This window comes from Siphateles boraxobius, unplaced genomic scaffold (genome assembly GCF_051911475.1).
Source record: "Siphateles boraxobius isolate OS27281-9 unplaced genomic scaffold, OSU_SipBor_1 25, whole genome shotgun sequence".
Lineage (NCBI taxonomy): Eukaryota > Metazoa > Chordata > Actinopteri > Cypriniformes > Leuciscidae > Siphateles > Siphateles boraxobius.
In genome coordinates, this window is record NW_027508866.1 from 22,375,568 (window position 1) to 22,391,269 (window position 15,702).

Genomic DNA, 15,702 nt, shown 5'->3' on the forward strand with positions numbered 1-15,702 from the left:
CACCAACTATAGACTTCTTACAACATTTGCCTGTGTGAAGAAATGAAAAACATTTAACTTCTTATATGAATGGTGGTTCAATGCTGCATGTCTTAACACGTGTGTTCTCAAGATTATGTTTCTAGATGACAACCTACGATTAGTATGTCTGATGTACTTTATTTCCCCATTTACTTGCACCTTTAAAGTCCCTTTGACTTTTTTTTGTCTTCACTTACATAAGTTGGTAGAATGATTCTTATATAGAGTGATGTATGATGTTTCAAGTCTATAAGCTGCCTGTCAATCATAAGCATATTCAGTCTCTTTAATTGCTGCCCTGAGGTACACTTCACAATATCTTAGCAAATCATGAATCATGAACACTAACTATCACTTTCAGTAGCTTATTTATGTTCATGTGCTGCTCGTTAATGGTGAATAATTGTATAGTACAAGTTAGGGAATGCAAAATTGTCTTGAACATACAATAGTCAAAGACTACATATTCTATATAAACGAACAGAATAACACAGAAGGAGGCACAATGACTGACTTTATTGCTACAAACAGACTGTGAATCACAGGAATGATACAGACTGATGGGAAATTCATGTGATTTTGGTATGACACACCATCACTCTACTCAAAATAAACAGTCAAATGTTTTTCTTCCTTTTATGTGACAAACATGGGTGCAGTATACATAAATCTTACCTAAATAACAATATGATTAACTATTATGTTAAACCGTGAAGTTTTTTTTAACATATATTAGTTACAACTGAAATTTGTAACATAACAAGAAGAACCTGAACATCTAAGTGATACTTGCACAGTGGTTTAAGTATTTGTACACATGCACATCAACCACCATCCCCCAAAACATTGCAGATGTATGAGTCATTCAGTTATTCATTTAATTTCTAATCTGCTTATTAATTTCAAAAACCCACACAAGCCTCAAAATTTGAGGTATCATTCATGTTCATAGCAAAAAGGTAAGTGTAGGGAATTTGAATCCCAAATCAATAGAAATTGTGCCTAGCAAACACTACCAAATATAAACTTAAAATATATTGCAATAAACTGCTCCTTTTGTGATTTTCTGTGACACACTGTTCCCTTCCAAAGTTTGAACTGATTACACACTTAACACTTCATTCTGCTTTATAGCTAGAGGCCTTAAACCCCCTTAATTGAAGCTATTAAAAATTTATTTGCCCTGTTTTATTATACAATAACAATTATAGTGGACATTGAGTCTTTCCATGCTATATGCATAATATGTTAGTAATAATAATAAGCATGACAACATTATATCAAGGATCCTAAGAGCAATATAGGACATTGGTTTTATTTTTTCTGCTTGTCAATGTTTGCATTGCCTGGCCATATAAACCACAGGAAGAGTGGGAGCAAAAAGGTGGGACAGCAGCGGTAAACCTCATGACATCACAAGCTTCACAGGCATTGGCTGTTTCCTGAGGGAACAGGGTTTAAAAGCCAAACCAGCAGCCATCTCTCACTAGCATCAAAACATAGCAAGATCTCATCTGATAAACAGGACCTCAGTCTATCCTCTGACAGTCAAAGGACTTCAAATTTCTCAAAGAGAAAGAGGTAAGTCACAATTAAACAATTCATTTGTTTTTATTCTCTAGGATGTTGAGGTTAAAAACCAATTGTTGTCCAAGGATTCAGTATGCAGATGTTGGAAGAATCCTGAGTATTATGTGGAATGTATTTACATGCTTGTAGTCTGCAATTGAGCAGGTTCGTCAGGCATTTATCTGTATTTATAGCATGTGAAGGACTTAGTTTGGGATCATGCTACAGCCTATTTAACCTTAAATCATGAATAATTTCATTGATGCATTGATGCTGCTCTAAGTAAAAAAAAAATGCAGTTATTGTTCAGCCTCAATGTAAGTACAAGACTGAAGTTATGAAGACTTTTAATGATTCCAACCACAGTTTATTATAGGCAGAGATGATTAACATGAACTTGACAGACAAAAGAGGAAGTTGCGGCTACGGCACATAAAGGCCTTACTAATTTGTCAACTGAGTCATTTATTCCAGCGACACAACCACTAAATTAAAGTTCCATACAAAAGAATAATAATACTGGCTGACTGACATGTTGCCACCATTACTTCTGCCGGCAGCCTCAACAAAACGCTTCCACGATTAGTGTTCTGTGCTGCACTTCACATTTCCTTTGACGCCACAAATTTTAGTCCTTGGCTCACAGCAACAAAGATTCTAATGAGAAACTAAGTCTGGAGCCAGAGGCGTGCTATTTCTTGGGATTGTGGCTGCTACATAGTCTACATATAACTTCTGGAATTATACACCAGAAGGAGATCATTATAGGTATCGCCAAACACACGCTACCTCAACTTATACTTTATGCAATGCAGCTGTAGCTGAAAATAAATGAGATGTTTCATGGTGAGGAAGTTCTTTGGCATTTACCAACGTGATTCTGAGTGCCCTTAAAAGGCATGCTTCCTTCCGAGTCGGTTTGCCTTGCAGTAAATACCAAAACAGAACATTCAAGTAAAGCAGAACAGGCGATCCTATACGTAATACATTCGTGCATTAGTTGGAGTAACTGTTTAATGGCCTTTCTAACATACTTACATTCATAAGTTCAAAATTGACGTTAATTGCAACTGTCCATCTCTTTGTTTTTCTCCCTTTTTTAAGAGTATTTTGCACAAAAATGAAGACTGTTATCGTTTTAACCCTCCTCATCGCCACAGTCTTCTGCCTACCTGTAAGTTCATTTTAATTGTGAAATCTGGGCTTTAAAGTTTTACACTTATGATTTTTTTCTTTAAATGTGTAAATGCACTTTTTTTTTCTCAGGTCAAGCGCTCAGCCAGCAGTTCAGAGAGCTCAGAAGAAATGCTTGCTGTTCAACGGGCAAGTATCTTATTTGATATGGGCAAAATTAACACGGTGTTGAAATGAAATGAATAATTTGTATATAAACTATACTGCTATTTTAACAAAACATCTGTCCTATACAGCCACCTCCTATTCTACAAAAAGCTGATGCTAATATGTTCCAGGAAGAACCTACACAGGTAAAACCCATCCTCTATAGCCTCTAAATGTCTATAAAAGAAAAGTTAACCCCTAAAATTCTGTTATTTATTCACCCTTGTGCCATTTCTTTCTTTTGTGGAACACAAAATGTGAAATGGAGTAATATCTTGACCACGTCTTTTCAATAAAATGAGGACTGGGGCTGTCAAGCTGAGAAATTACAAAAAACCTACAAAAAAGAATCAATTTGTTCTTTTGAGTCAGATCTTTTCAAAGAGTTGGTTGATTCAATTCATTATTTTAAAAAAATGCTCTGAATGACTCGTTGACTCACTGATTCGGTTGCAGTGGTTCAGTTCACTGTTCTTCACAAAATAAATATTGTACTAAACTTTTATGGTGCTATTGCATTGTCAGTGCATGGACTAATACATAAAAATGATCCACTGAAGAAAGAAAGTCACTGGTGACAAATGATGGGTGAACTATAGGAAAATTAGTGAACTATTACTAAATGTCAAAGTACTGATATAAATTAGAACATTTGAGCTATTTAAATTCAAGGATGTGGTAATTAGCACATACATGAGCAATACTGTATTGTTTTATTTATGGCAAGGCGTTTGGTTGTGTTTCAGACCACACCAGCAGATTCCAATGAAAGCACAAACAGTGAAGATGACACTGAGGTAAATGAAGACTCATCCTCTGACCACATCACACGTCACTGCACTCCCACAATAGCCAATAAAAGACAACAGGCTCTAAAAATACCATTCTGTTGGTTTAGACGCACTGTAAGTGACCCTGTTGCGAGTCTCAATATTGTTTTTTGCATTTGCAGGAGGCAGATGAGGAATCTGACACAGATGAGGATGAGGAGAACGTGAGTCACTCTGGTTATGCTAAAATATTTACATTTCTGTGATGTAGAACCATTGTGCCCAGTTGTGGACTAAATCTACTGGTTTTGGTTAAAAATCTAGAATTTAGGATATCAAGTGGCGACCTTTCTGTAGCTCAAACTCTTACTAGCAATGCCAAGGTTATAGGTTCAATTCCCAGAAAAAGAAACAACCGATAAAATGTAAAGCAATATGTGTTGCTTTGGATAAAAGTGTTTGTTGAATGCATACAGTAGTTGTCAAGCCAAACACAATCCAAAATAATACTGTCTATGGTACTATGGTTGATGCACAGATGTTAATGTCAGCAATAAAAGATTCATGAAGTTTCTCCTCCCTTATTTATTGTAATATCGTGATTACGCACGGTTATTTGGCTATTTACATTTTATTATGTGCATTTAGCATTTTCCATGCTGTCCATAGACCTATCAGACCAGACCTGTGACCCATTTTTGGGTCTCAACTCACACTTTGAGAGCAACTGGACTAAACAGTAGGCAGGAAAGGTTTTTTCATTATTAAGCAAATGGCCTGTTCACAGATAATGCAAAACTGCTGTGGGACGTGACAGTCACATATTTGATGTTTAACGCACAATAAGTAGAAGCAGGATTGAGCAGGATTGAGATTTTGGAACAATGAGATTTCACAATGTTCTACCCAGCATGACGCCGCAAAAAAATATAATCCAGCATGATAGAAGGAAAACAAAAGAAATGTGTATGTTCAGATATATTGTGCATTAATATATATTGTCCATTTAGGAGACTGACTCCAGTGAGAGTAATTCTGGAGAAACTCAGAGCACCGTAGTCCCATCCACAGTCGAGCCCTCGCTGGACCCCATCATCAACACAGGCCGGGGAGACAGCATGGGCTACCCAAGCGACTACAAAAAAAACATAGTCTATGTGGACGCGAACAACTTTGAAAAACTACCTTCACCATACAAGTCCTACAGCAGTGACAAGTTAGGCGGTTTGACATTTGTGAGCAAGAAGACGTCTGCTTATGATGATCAGAGCTTCAATGATGTGGAGAAAGAGATTCAACTGCACAAGGTAAATAGAAAGGTTAATTTTTGTTTGGAAAATGTGACCATATGCAGGGTGGAAAAGTAAAAGAAAAGGAAAACAAAGAACAAATGTTAAGAAAGTGCTGTGGCAGAACCATGCTATCAGATGGTAGCCTACTTGGTAATTAGGGGCAGTGTTCCGGGTGACTGACTAAGTAGATATGCTACTAACTTTAGGCTACTACATGTTTCAGTACCGTGCCAGTAATATTTTCATAATAGTGTAGCTTTTCCAGTAACAACCTTTATTTCACAAGTAGCAGTAGTACAGTGCCGCGCAGTTTTTTGTCCATACTACGCTGAGTGAATAGTCAAACGTACTCACCTCAACGGTCCTCGCTCGCTTCCCTTCTCTCGTAGGAATGTGCGAATCATTTCAGTGAATCGATTCATCTTGAACGGTTCTCTCTTGTAGCATGTAGCGTTGGAAAGTCCGATTTGTTCTAGGGAGTCGGTTCATTCTAAAATGATCTCTCTCAGTTTATGGTGTTGGAAAGCCCAATTTATTCGATTTAATCAGTTCATTAGGATGATTCATTTATATGAACAAGCTAACAAAAATGGTTCACTAGTTCGTCTCCCTGTTTTATGTACTATTTTTCTACTGAGCAAAAATATGTCTCTAATTAAATGATAAATTATATCATTGAATAGTCAGCTATTTGTTTTAACATATTGCCCTCCTAAATACATTTAATGTAGTTAGCTATGCTATAACTTAAAACAACAAATAGCTACTTTTTTATAATCTTTAGCTTGATTGTAGTTTATCTTCTTTAAATTTTGACTAGCTTGTTGCACTTTTAAAGTAGCATATAGCTTCCATGATGCTAATTAAAGTCGGCATGAAACTGAAAGTTGTGATAGTCTTTTCTTCCCTATTGTGACGTATATCTGAGTGAAACGGCTTCTCGAACAAGACAAAATGTAGGGCGGGAGTTGATGTTGTCTGTGGGGAATTGATTGGATGGTTGTGGTTTGCTATTGGTGGATCTCATGTGAGTGACAGGTTGCTCCGCCCTCTAGACAGTAAACATCATCAGAGAAGAGAAAATGTTGGTGCAAGAGGGAGGGGAAGTTATTTTGATTAAATATTATGAGGGCATATAGATTTAAAATTGTGTTGTGCATGGATAAATCATTTATAATAAATAGCCTACTGCAATATTCCATAAAAACAATAAATGTCCATTTTAAACCATTTTCATAGGGACTTCAAGGGTTTTGCTTTGACAAGTAATATAACTATTGCTCATACTTAGAGTTAAAAACAGTATTAGTCTTTGTGTAACTCTCCTGTACCATTTATGCAACAGACATGAATGAGTCCTCAAATTAACAACTGAATGATATAACAAAACAAGAATGACTTTTGTTTCCCAGGCTCTACAGGTGCATGATCTTCTGGAGGAGGACACCAGCACCCCCGAGATGGAGAACATGGAGCCAGGAGACCGCCAGGCGACTCTGGGAGGCCAAGAGATCGTTCCTGCCGGGAACCAAGAGTCAGACGGCGAGGGAGCGAGTGCTGGAGACTCCACCGATAGCACCAGCGCCAGTGCCAGCCAGGAGGAGAATACAGAGGAGTCAGATAGCAGCGAGGAGACCACAGCCACCCCTGGAGCAGCAGACAGTGACAGCGACTCCTCACAGAGCACAGAAAGCCAGGAGAGCGATTCGGATGAGAAGAACACACAGACCACCGAGGCTTCCATCATAAACGCAAAGTAATCACCGTCAAGCACAGTCGACACAAACGAATGCAAATGTATTAATTGTATGGTGCTTGGTGACTCCACGTGGTGTTAGTGTGAGTTCGACGACAAACGCAGAGCACAGAGACACGGTTCATACGAGTTCTTGAGCTATGCAGTTTCATCTCACCATTGTCTTCCTGTTCATTGCACAATTATTTACAAACCTAATGTAAATGTAATTTTATACTGCTCTATGTAATGAATGATCATTTATGAATAAATTTTGTCCTATATCAGTTATGCAGTGTTTCTTAGTGCACCGAGAATACACAAGATAAAGCAATTTCTAAATATTACCAACGCTACCTTAGAAAAGATTTACAGATAGAATTCTAGTAAACCATTCAACTTGGACAGAGTTTGCCTTTGGAAGAGTGGAATTTTATACAACACAATTTTTGGTGGTGCTTGGCTGAGGCAAAAAGACTTTAGATTTAAGACTTGGTGAATTTTTTTTATTTTTTAAATAAAATATCTAAACCAGCCTAAACGGGTTTGCTGCTTAGTCTCCCTGATCTGTTCATTGGATTTGGGCACATTTTAGGGTGGTTTGAGCAGTTTCAGCAGCCCAGCCAAAATAATATAGAGTGGTGGTTTTTAAAGTCAGCATGAAACGGAAGTTGTGATGGTCTTTTCTTCCCCGTTGTGATGTATATCCGAGTGAAACAGCTTCTCAAACAAGAACTAATGACACGCCAGTGAACACATCATCAGAGAAAAGCTTCAAGAGCGAGGGGAAGTTAATTTAAATAAAGATTAGGAGGCACATGAATTAAAAAAAAGAAATACTGATGTGCACAGATAAACAATTTATAATAAATGCTGCATTATACAATTAAAAACAAATAAGAATTTTCCATTTAGATTTTTGGTGACTTTAAGCTTTTTGACTTGAAGGCCCCTTATATTGGCTCAAATATACTGGCTGAGATATTTCCTCTGCCATTTCTGCAGTAATTATGACAGTTTACATTATTTTGTTTATTAACAGAAACTTATGACTTGGTCCAGTAACACCCAGGCAATAACCAAGCATCTTGGCCTGACTTTCCAGCAACCACCCTTAACACTTTATAAACCACATATAAACTGTATAGCCACTTTTGAAACATTTCCTTTGATAAATAACAGAAGGCGGGGAAAAATAAATACCTCTCTACTACAGTTACAGGAATGTCTGTTTTGAACGCTATGATGTTGTCAGGGTTTCGGGTAGGTGGAAGCAGCAAGGACTCAAGTGCAGAACAACGGGCTTTTATAAATACAAATAAAACAGAATACAAACAAAACTACCCCGTGGGGGAAACCAAAAGACTTGACAACAGAATCTAGGCAGGACACAAGGTGTACATTCGACAACAAACCAGCAGTAAACACAGGACTGCAAACACAGGGTGAATAAATAGGGAGAGCAAACAAAGGTATCGGTATCGAGGGAGGACAGGTGGGGCAAATGAATCAGTAATCACCTAACAAGATGGGAGGGACTAGACAATCAGTACATGGCACAAGGAAACACATGACAAGCCATGTGCTCACACCAAATATGACTAAAACTCAAGCACATGGCCAGTAAAGCAAATCACTAGCCATGTGCTAACAACAAAACATGACAAAAAACACAAGCACATGACCAATAAAGCACAAGCCATGTGCTAACACAAAACGAGACATGAACACACAGCCAATAGCCGCGTTTCCACTGTCGGGCCAGGGCCGGGCCAGGGCTAACAGCGAGCCGAGCTGAGCCAGTGGCCTCAGGTCTTAAGCACCGGGCTTGAGTTTCCACTGCCGGGCCAGTAGCCCCGCAACGCTGCCCTAAACCCCGCCCCTAACACGCCTTTCTGGATCAAACGTCATATAACCCAACCCATTTCAGCAGGTATTATGAATTTATTTACTTTATAAGTTAGGAAGATAGCATGTATATCAACTCACCGGCCGTGGCTGCAATAGTGTCCGACTTGTCTCGCGAGTCGCCACTAACAGAGGGATGGTGACCCAGCACACCGTCCATCAAGTCGAACCATGGAAAGTTTCTTCTCTGAGCTCCCCTTTGTCCATTGTGCGTTTTAATCGCCTTGTACAATACTGCGCCCGCAACTTTTTTATTTTTTCCCGAACTTGAAGCGTTGCTCGCTGAATGCGTAGCTTAGAAAATTCAGCAACGATGTATTTTATAACGTCCGTCCTCGTTTCTTCACACGCCGTCAAATTGACGTTGTACCCTTTCTTCTGCCCAAATGCTCAGAAGAGCTTTGGTATCTTCGACAGACCAGTACAGGCGATTCTCCATTTCGAGCAGCGATTATTTTGTGCGATATAAAAAGTGAAATGTGCATCTTGCCGGCTTTGCCGCATACCATCACTTTCCCTAACACCCATAAACTCCGCCTTTTACCTTGCCCACGCCTCTAGCCCGAGCTGGCCCGCTTTGGCCCAAGGTATTCGACGGGCCAGAAATCCCGGCCGTTGGCCCTGAGTAAGCCCCGATCAAGCCCCGGGAGTGACAGTGGAAACGCGACTGGCCCTGGCCCGGCAGTGGAAACGCGGCTAATGAGAACACTCATAAGCCACGTGTTCAGACATGTAAGACTGGAAAACTAGTTGAGGAACGATCACTTCTCGAGTGGACAAAGGACCCTGCTGAAAATTACCATTTGAATTTATTCTCGTGCACCATTCGAGACGCATGTCTCACCCAAGAATCATTCTAATCTACATTGCTTTCCCTCTACCCCCACTCTCCCTCCCTCGTGGTGAGATCACCCAAACTCACACAAGAATCAAAATGGTTTTAATGTGAACAATTATCATAGAGTTTATACATGTTTGCTATCATTTTAAATGTCTCAGTGCAACTGGTACAAATGTCTCATTCCCAAAGAATTAAACCAAAAGGTAAAAAAGTTCTTAAGAGTTTATAAATATCTTGCACACAGAAGGGGGTGACTTTCAAGCAGAAAAAGAATCAGGGCCATTTCTGTACCTCAGATCAGCCAGTGAGGCTGAAATTGTAATGATACATTTACCTGACATAATAAATTGTTACATTTGATAATTCTAACTGACTTTGACATTATTTATATAGAGTTAAAGGAATAGTTAAACATTCGCTCACACTTAATGATGCACAGATATCATTAAAACCTTTTCATTTATGGAGTCAGATGAAATAACGAGTTAATACATATGAGAAAATGTATTGAAGTGAATCAAAAATACTTTGTCGTGAGAACACGTAGAGAGTTCTTCACCCGCTGATCAGAAGACCCTCATTGGCCTGACGCAGCGCGGGGTTTACACACAAAACATTACAACATGAAAGCACGTGATAAACACATGCTGCATGTAACACAGCACAAGACAAAACATGACATGAAAACACATGAAACAAGGCACACATACAAGACAAAACAGGAGTGTTAGGGCTCTGTCACAAAACCAAGAAATAGACTAGACAGAAGTTACAGAACTAAATTACAAGACTTACCTGGAGAGATGTCAAACCCTCACTTGATTTCTAAAAACGTATCACACAGCTCTGTCTTTCTTTTGCCAGTGTCTGGATGTGTAGGATTCAGACAAATATTTGTCAAACTTTGAAGTTTGAGTGAGTCTCCAGTACTCATCCTGTAATTATCCTGCTCTGAGATCGCAGATAGTCTGGCCATTTCTTACAAAAATAAATACTATACTAAATAAAATGTCTAATTCTTTAAATTGACATTGGTGTTGACAAAGTAACAGCATGGTGCACATAACTTCTGCTCCATTAATGTGACGTTCTTCTCAACGTACAGTAAGATTAATTATATCTCTAATCACAGTGCTATCAAATCAAATCCCTCAACGTCTGGTACTGTTTGCAGACGCTTTCCATATATATAATTAACCTAACAAAAAAAACACACATTTTGATTTAGGTATGAGGCTCAGATGTAAAATAAAGCACTCTATAAACTGTTTAATGCTGGAAAATATTGAAGGAGCTGTATGTAAGAAATTTATTTCAATTAATCATAAAATGGCCCTGATATGTCACTAGACATTAAGAAATCAAGTTCATTTCAAATACTCATATTACTGACAACAGTAGTCCGGCCAGGATATTGTCATTTAAAAAGTGAAGTTGCAGCCCTCAACTGATGTTGATGTTGTCATATTGTGTTTTGGTCTGATGCGCCAGCCTCCACCTATCTACCAATCACGAAGTCAGTAGTGTTGCGGCATCCAGGTTGCCAGCTCTGCTATTTACCACAGCTGCAGCTACAAACGTGTCGGAATCGTATAAAAAAAAAAAGTCTAACGTTGCGAAACCAAAAAAAAAACTCGTTATGAATCCGAAATACTTCGTGACAAAGTCCGAAATAAAACAAGGATCTGTATAGGAGAGGCATTGGAAAGATGGAGACGGCTGAAAACAGAAAATAATTTGAAGACAGACGCCAACGTTGCTAATTTTCGCCTGGACAGGTAAGATTCATCTATGTTTGGCTAACTTGTACTTGATGTAAATGGACATTTCAAATATTCATGACAGTCGAACAAAGTTATGCATGTTCGTTCAAAGTAACGTTACGTTAGCTCATATGGAAGAGGTGGGCCATTCAATTGAAAAGGTAAGGAATTGTTTAGGTAATAAAAACGGCAAGTCGTCATTACTAACATTAGCAATGCATTATCAGAGCCCGTTTCTCATGCAAGTTCTAGAGCCAAAAATAATAGAATGACATGTAATCTTTCACATCACATATTTTAGCATTATGGACGTGTACTGCAGGGTAAGTTAAAAAATACAGCTGGTCGCTTTAACTTATAGCGTCAGCTAAATGAATAGCTGTATCTTTGATATCGGTTACACACAGTGACAGAGGCTTGTGCTTGTACTTACGTTAATGACAGATACCTACCGTTACAAGTTAGACTAACAGCTACTGTTCTAACAATGTACTGTCACATACGAGCGTACATCTTTATGATTATATTTGGCTAATCGCCATTAGTAAATTTTTGCGATATATAATTACTTCGCAAAACATCTCTCATTTGAAGCATAAACATAATTAACAGAAAAAGCTTCTTGTAGCAGCCTACATTCCTGCTAGATCCTGCAGCCTATCTGGCAACCTCGAGTCAGGGAGGAGGCAGAGGGGATACACCGCTCTACAGTAATTTGAAAGTGATTGCAGTACCAGTTTTGGCCACAATCTTACATACGGCTCCTTTAAATAAAAATTAGAGTAAAGTATTATATATATATTTATTATTTATTAATATTTAGCACTTACTTTATATGCAAATTACTGAGATACTATTAGTCTCAGACAGCCTACAGTTTGTTCATTTACTGACTAATGCATATTGCAAACAAAACTGGATCTTTCAATATCTGGCCATCACTGGCTGACCTTACACAACTTCTGAGATGTGCGAATAAATGCTGTGTCCCAGCAATGCGCTAAACTTGACCTTCCATTTCCATGTGTAACAATGATAAATGGATATCACTATGATTACTGGTCCCCCGCTCACATGGTAATATCTGACCAATACAATGAGGTCATGTAGGAAGAGATTTTTTTTATCTTGTTCTTTTGGATTGTAGCATGTCATAGACCATTAAGTTACGCTGTAACAAGCAATGTCCTTCCAATCCCATATGGCCTTTTCATTATCACACAGCAGATGCACCTTTTGACTTTCAGCATAATCTTTAACCATGCTAAATGAATGCAATGTAGCATATGATGTAAATTGTTGAGATCAGTTGAAGTTCTTCTTCTACTACCATAGGAGGCAGTGTTGCGTAATGCATTACAAGTAAGGCGAGTTATGTAATCAATTACTTTTTTCATGTTACTAGTAAAGTAACTCATAACTAAAATATATGAGTTACTTTATCTAATAAGTTACTCAAGTTACGTTGTTTCTCAGCTCTCCTGTCCCCATGTTGAGAGAAATCTTGCGCTGTATGTGAACATGATGGTTATTGTAGTTCTAGACTAAATGTGAGCATTTACTCATCTCACTTGCACAAAAAACACAACATTGTAACACATTACTTTTAAAAGCTACTTTCATCAACCATGCTAGGATGATGCTGTTAATCTTACTTATTTTTACCTCATTAAAAAAATGTGAATTGTGCATTATTGAATAAGAAAAAAACCTATCTACAAGGTTCCATGTCATTTATACTAATGCTATGGTAATACTACTACAACTATTGATAATTATAATATAATTTTATACTATTCTTATTATTATTATTTCAATCGGTTACTGAAAAAGGTACAAGAAAAATGACTGAACTCACATATTGATATGCTGATATGAAATCTTTTTTTGTTTTACTTCAGACAAAGTACTATTAATAATAACTAATAATAAACCCCATTTAAAATTTCGATTTTTTTCTTCCATCATAAAATAGTTTTTTTTCTTAAATGAATAAAAAAACAACAACCTCAAAATGAACACGACACCATAATGTGGACATGCAATTTTAATCTTAATTAGTTATATTATTCATTAGTATCAAGACCTTCATTATCAATGCATAAACATTATGTTATACTGTAGACTATAATTAGTTGTACACTATTATTTGTGTGTTTTGCATGAAAATACGATTAAACAGCAAGTTATTAGCAGTAATCATCAAGCCTTCCACATGTCCTGGCATTAGTACTGGTCATATTCTGCGTAACCCAGGTTGTGGTGTCTTCTATATTGGGGATTGTGGGATTTGTTGTGCTGTCTGTGGTCGACGGAGTTGTTGTTCTGCTAGTTGGAGTGGCTGTCGTGGGGATTGTGGGATTTGTTGTGCTGTCTGTGGTCGACGGAGTTGTTGTTCTTCTAGTTGGAGTGGCTTTCGTGGGGATTGTGGGTTTTGTTGTCTTAACAGTGGTCGACGGAGTTGTTCTTCTAGCTGGAGGAAATGTGTGTGGCACAATAACTTCCTCAGAGGATTCAGATTCACTTGATTTAGACTCACTTGATTCAGAGTGTGAATCATCTCTGGAACTGGATCTTGAGTCTGATGAATCAAATCCTCTGCGCAAAGGAAACTGGGGATTCAAACAGTTGAAATAAATATAATTATTAATAGCACTGTATTATGCTTTTGAAGAAACTGAAGTAGCAATAAAAATAACATTTATATATATTAGAATATCATACAGAATAAAAATGTAAAAGAAAACAGATAACTGATACTTACTGGTTTTGAAAAGACAGATGCAACAAAAAGCATCAGTAAAATTGCCTGTATTGACTTCATCCTACAAAACAAAAGCACTTAAAGAGATTAATGTGAAACATTTATTCTCTAAATATTGTTTACCACAGAATCATTTTTTTTATTTATAACACATTTTGCTTGCTCGTATTCAGTGATTATTCAGTTAGCAGTAATACAGTTAGATTCAAAATGAAGCATAACTCAAGAGATGAGTGAGTTACCTTGCGCTGATGCTCTTGTCCAGTTATTGTAATGTCACAGTCTGTATTACTCTGGCATCTGTGATAATGAGGCTTAAATACTGGATGGACTTGAATAAACCAGAGCTTGGTCCAGTGAATTCCCATGTAGATGACGTGACAATAAGTCAACATTTTGTGCAACTTCCCGGGTCTATACCAAAACTTTCAAAATGCCTTGCAAAATCCCTTCAGTGTGTAGTAATCCAAACAAGACGGTAAATCATGCAATGCCGCTGTCCCAATGCATTGTTCTGACAAATCACATTGTCTGCTATGTGTTTAGCTTGTAAAAGGTACAAAACATAAGTGTATTCTATGTATACATATATACACACATCTCAAATCCACACATGTGGATTTATTGCCTTTTACTTTATATTTTGTACACAGTCCAGTGCTCGAAACACAGCTTGAGGGAACTTGATGGATCACTGTTTTATATCCTGTACACATACTGTAAATTGTCAAATTACTTAATAAATAGCAATTTGAATACATTTTTAATGCCTGACATTTATATTAACTAATGTTGTGTAACATAAATACAGCATGATCCCATGCTGCAGGTAAGTTACTTTCAAAACATATGAATATTATTTAATTATTTTTGGGTGATGCTAATTTACAAACTTTTGACACATCAGAATCTCGATAAAAACATCGACATGATGAGAGACGTTGTCCTCCGTTGCTTGATCTGTTATCTGGGCGAAATAGAAGATGACCTCAAGAGTGCAATGTAAGTGACTAGAATTATTCTATATATTTATGGTGTTTTGAGAAATGTATTTTTACATTGTTTTCATTTATAAAAATAGAAATGCAACTTAAACAATAATCTTTTTTCCAATTAAATTATATAAAGCTAATATGAAAATATTTAACACAAAATAGATTTTTGTCAGCCACTATATGAAAAAAGGTAACACTTTATTTTGATGGTCCACTTTAGACATTCTACTGACTATAGGTAACTGCAACTATGTTAACTTAATCTATTAACCCTAACCTAGCAGTCTACTAATACTCTGAGTTAGTTGACATGTAGTTACTTACAGTTAGTAGAATGTATATAGTGGACCATCGAAATAAAGTGTTACCTTTTTTCATATAGTGTCTGACAAAAATCTATTTTGTGTTAAATATTTTTTAATATATTAAATATAATTTAATACCCCCCCCCCCCCCCCCTACAATAGTGTCACCAAATGTAATTTTACATTTATTTATTTGTTTCTTCCTGAATTCACCCTCTGTCATTGGTGAAACTTTACTTATGTTATTGTGAAAGTCTTTGTCTTTGTGGTCCACTGAAACATAATATTCGTATGTTTCAGTGATTACAAAGAAAATAAACTATAATGGTTTACTTGTAGTTGTCTTAGCATTTTTAGCTGTTATAAGAAATGTTTACAACCGTACACAAATCAACTTT

General features: G+C 37.2%; 1 protein-coding gene and 2 long non-coding RNA genes across 3 annotated transcripts in view; 2 read left to right on the forward strand and 1 right to left on the reverse strand.

Annotated features, from left to right (window-relative positions):
- LOC143750294 (uncharacterized) overlaps positions 1-15,702 on the forward strand; it is a 411,790-nt gene that overhangs the window by 62,664 nt on the left and 333,424 nt on the right. The window lies entirely within an intron of this gene.
- spp1 (secreted phosphoprotein 1) lies at positions 1,509-7,015 on the forward strand. Its single transcript, XM_077243234.1, has 8 exons — positions 1,509-1,602; positions 2,695-2,764; positions 2,857-2,913; positions 3,021-3,077; positions 3,678-3,728; positions 3,884-3,925; positions 4,712-5,008; positions 6,406-7,015. The coding sequence occupies exons 2-8, from the start codon at positions 2,711-2,713 to the stop codon at positions 6,751-6,753; spliced, it is 906 nt and encodes a 301-aa protein (XP_077099349.1). The 5' UTR covers positions 1,509-1,602; positions 2,695-2,710; the 3' UTR covers positions 6,754-7,015.
- On the reverse strand, positions 13,273-14,332 carry LOC143750291 (uncharacterized). Its single transcript, XR_013207140.1, has 3 exons — positions 14,247-14,332; positions 14,005-14,065; positions 13,273-13,852 (listed from the first exon to the last, which is right to left on the reverse strand). It is a non-coding gene; the product is annotated as an uncharacterized LOC143750291 (long non-coding RNA).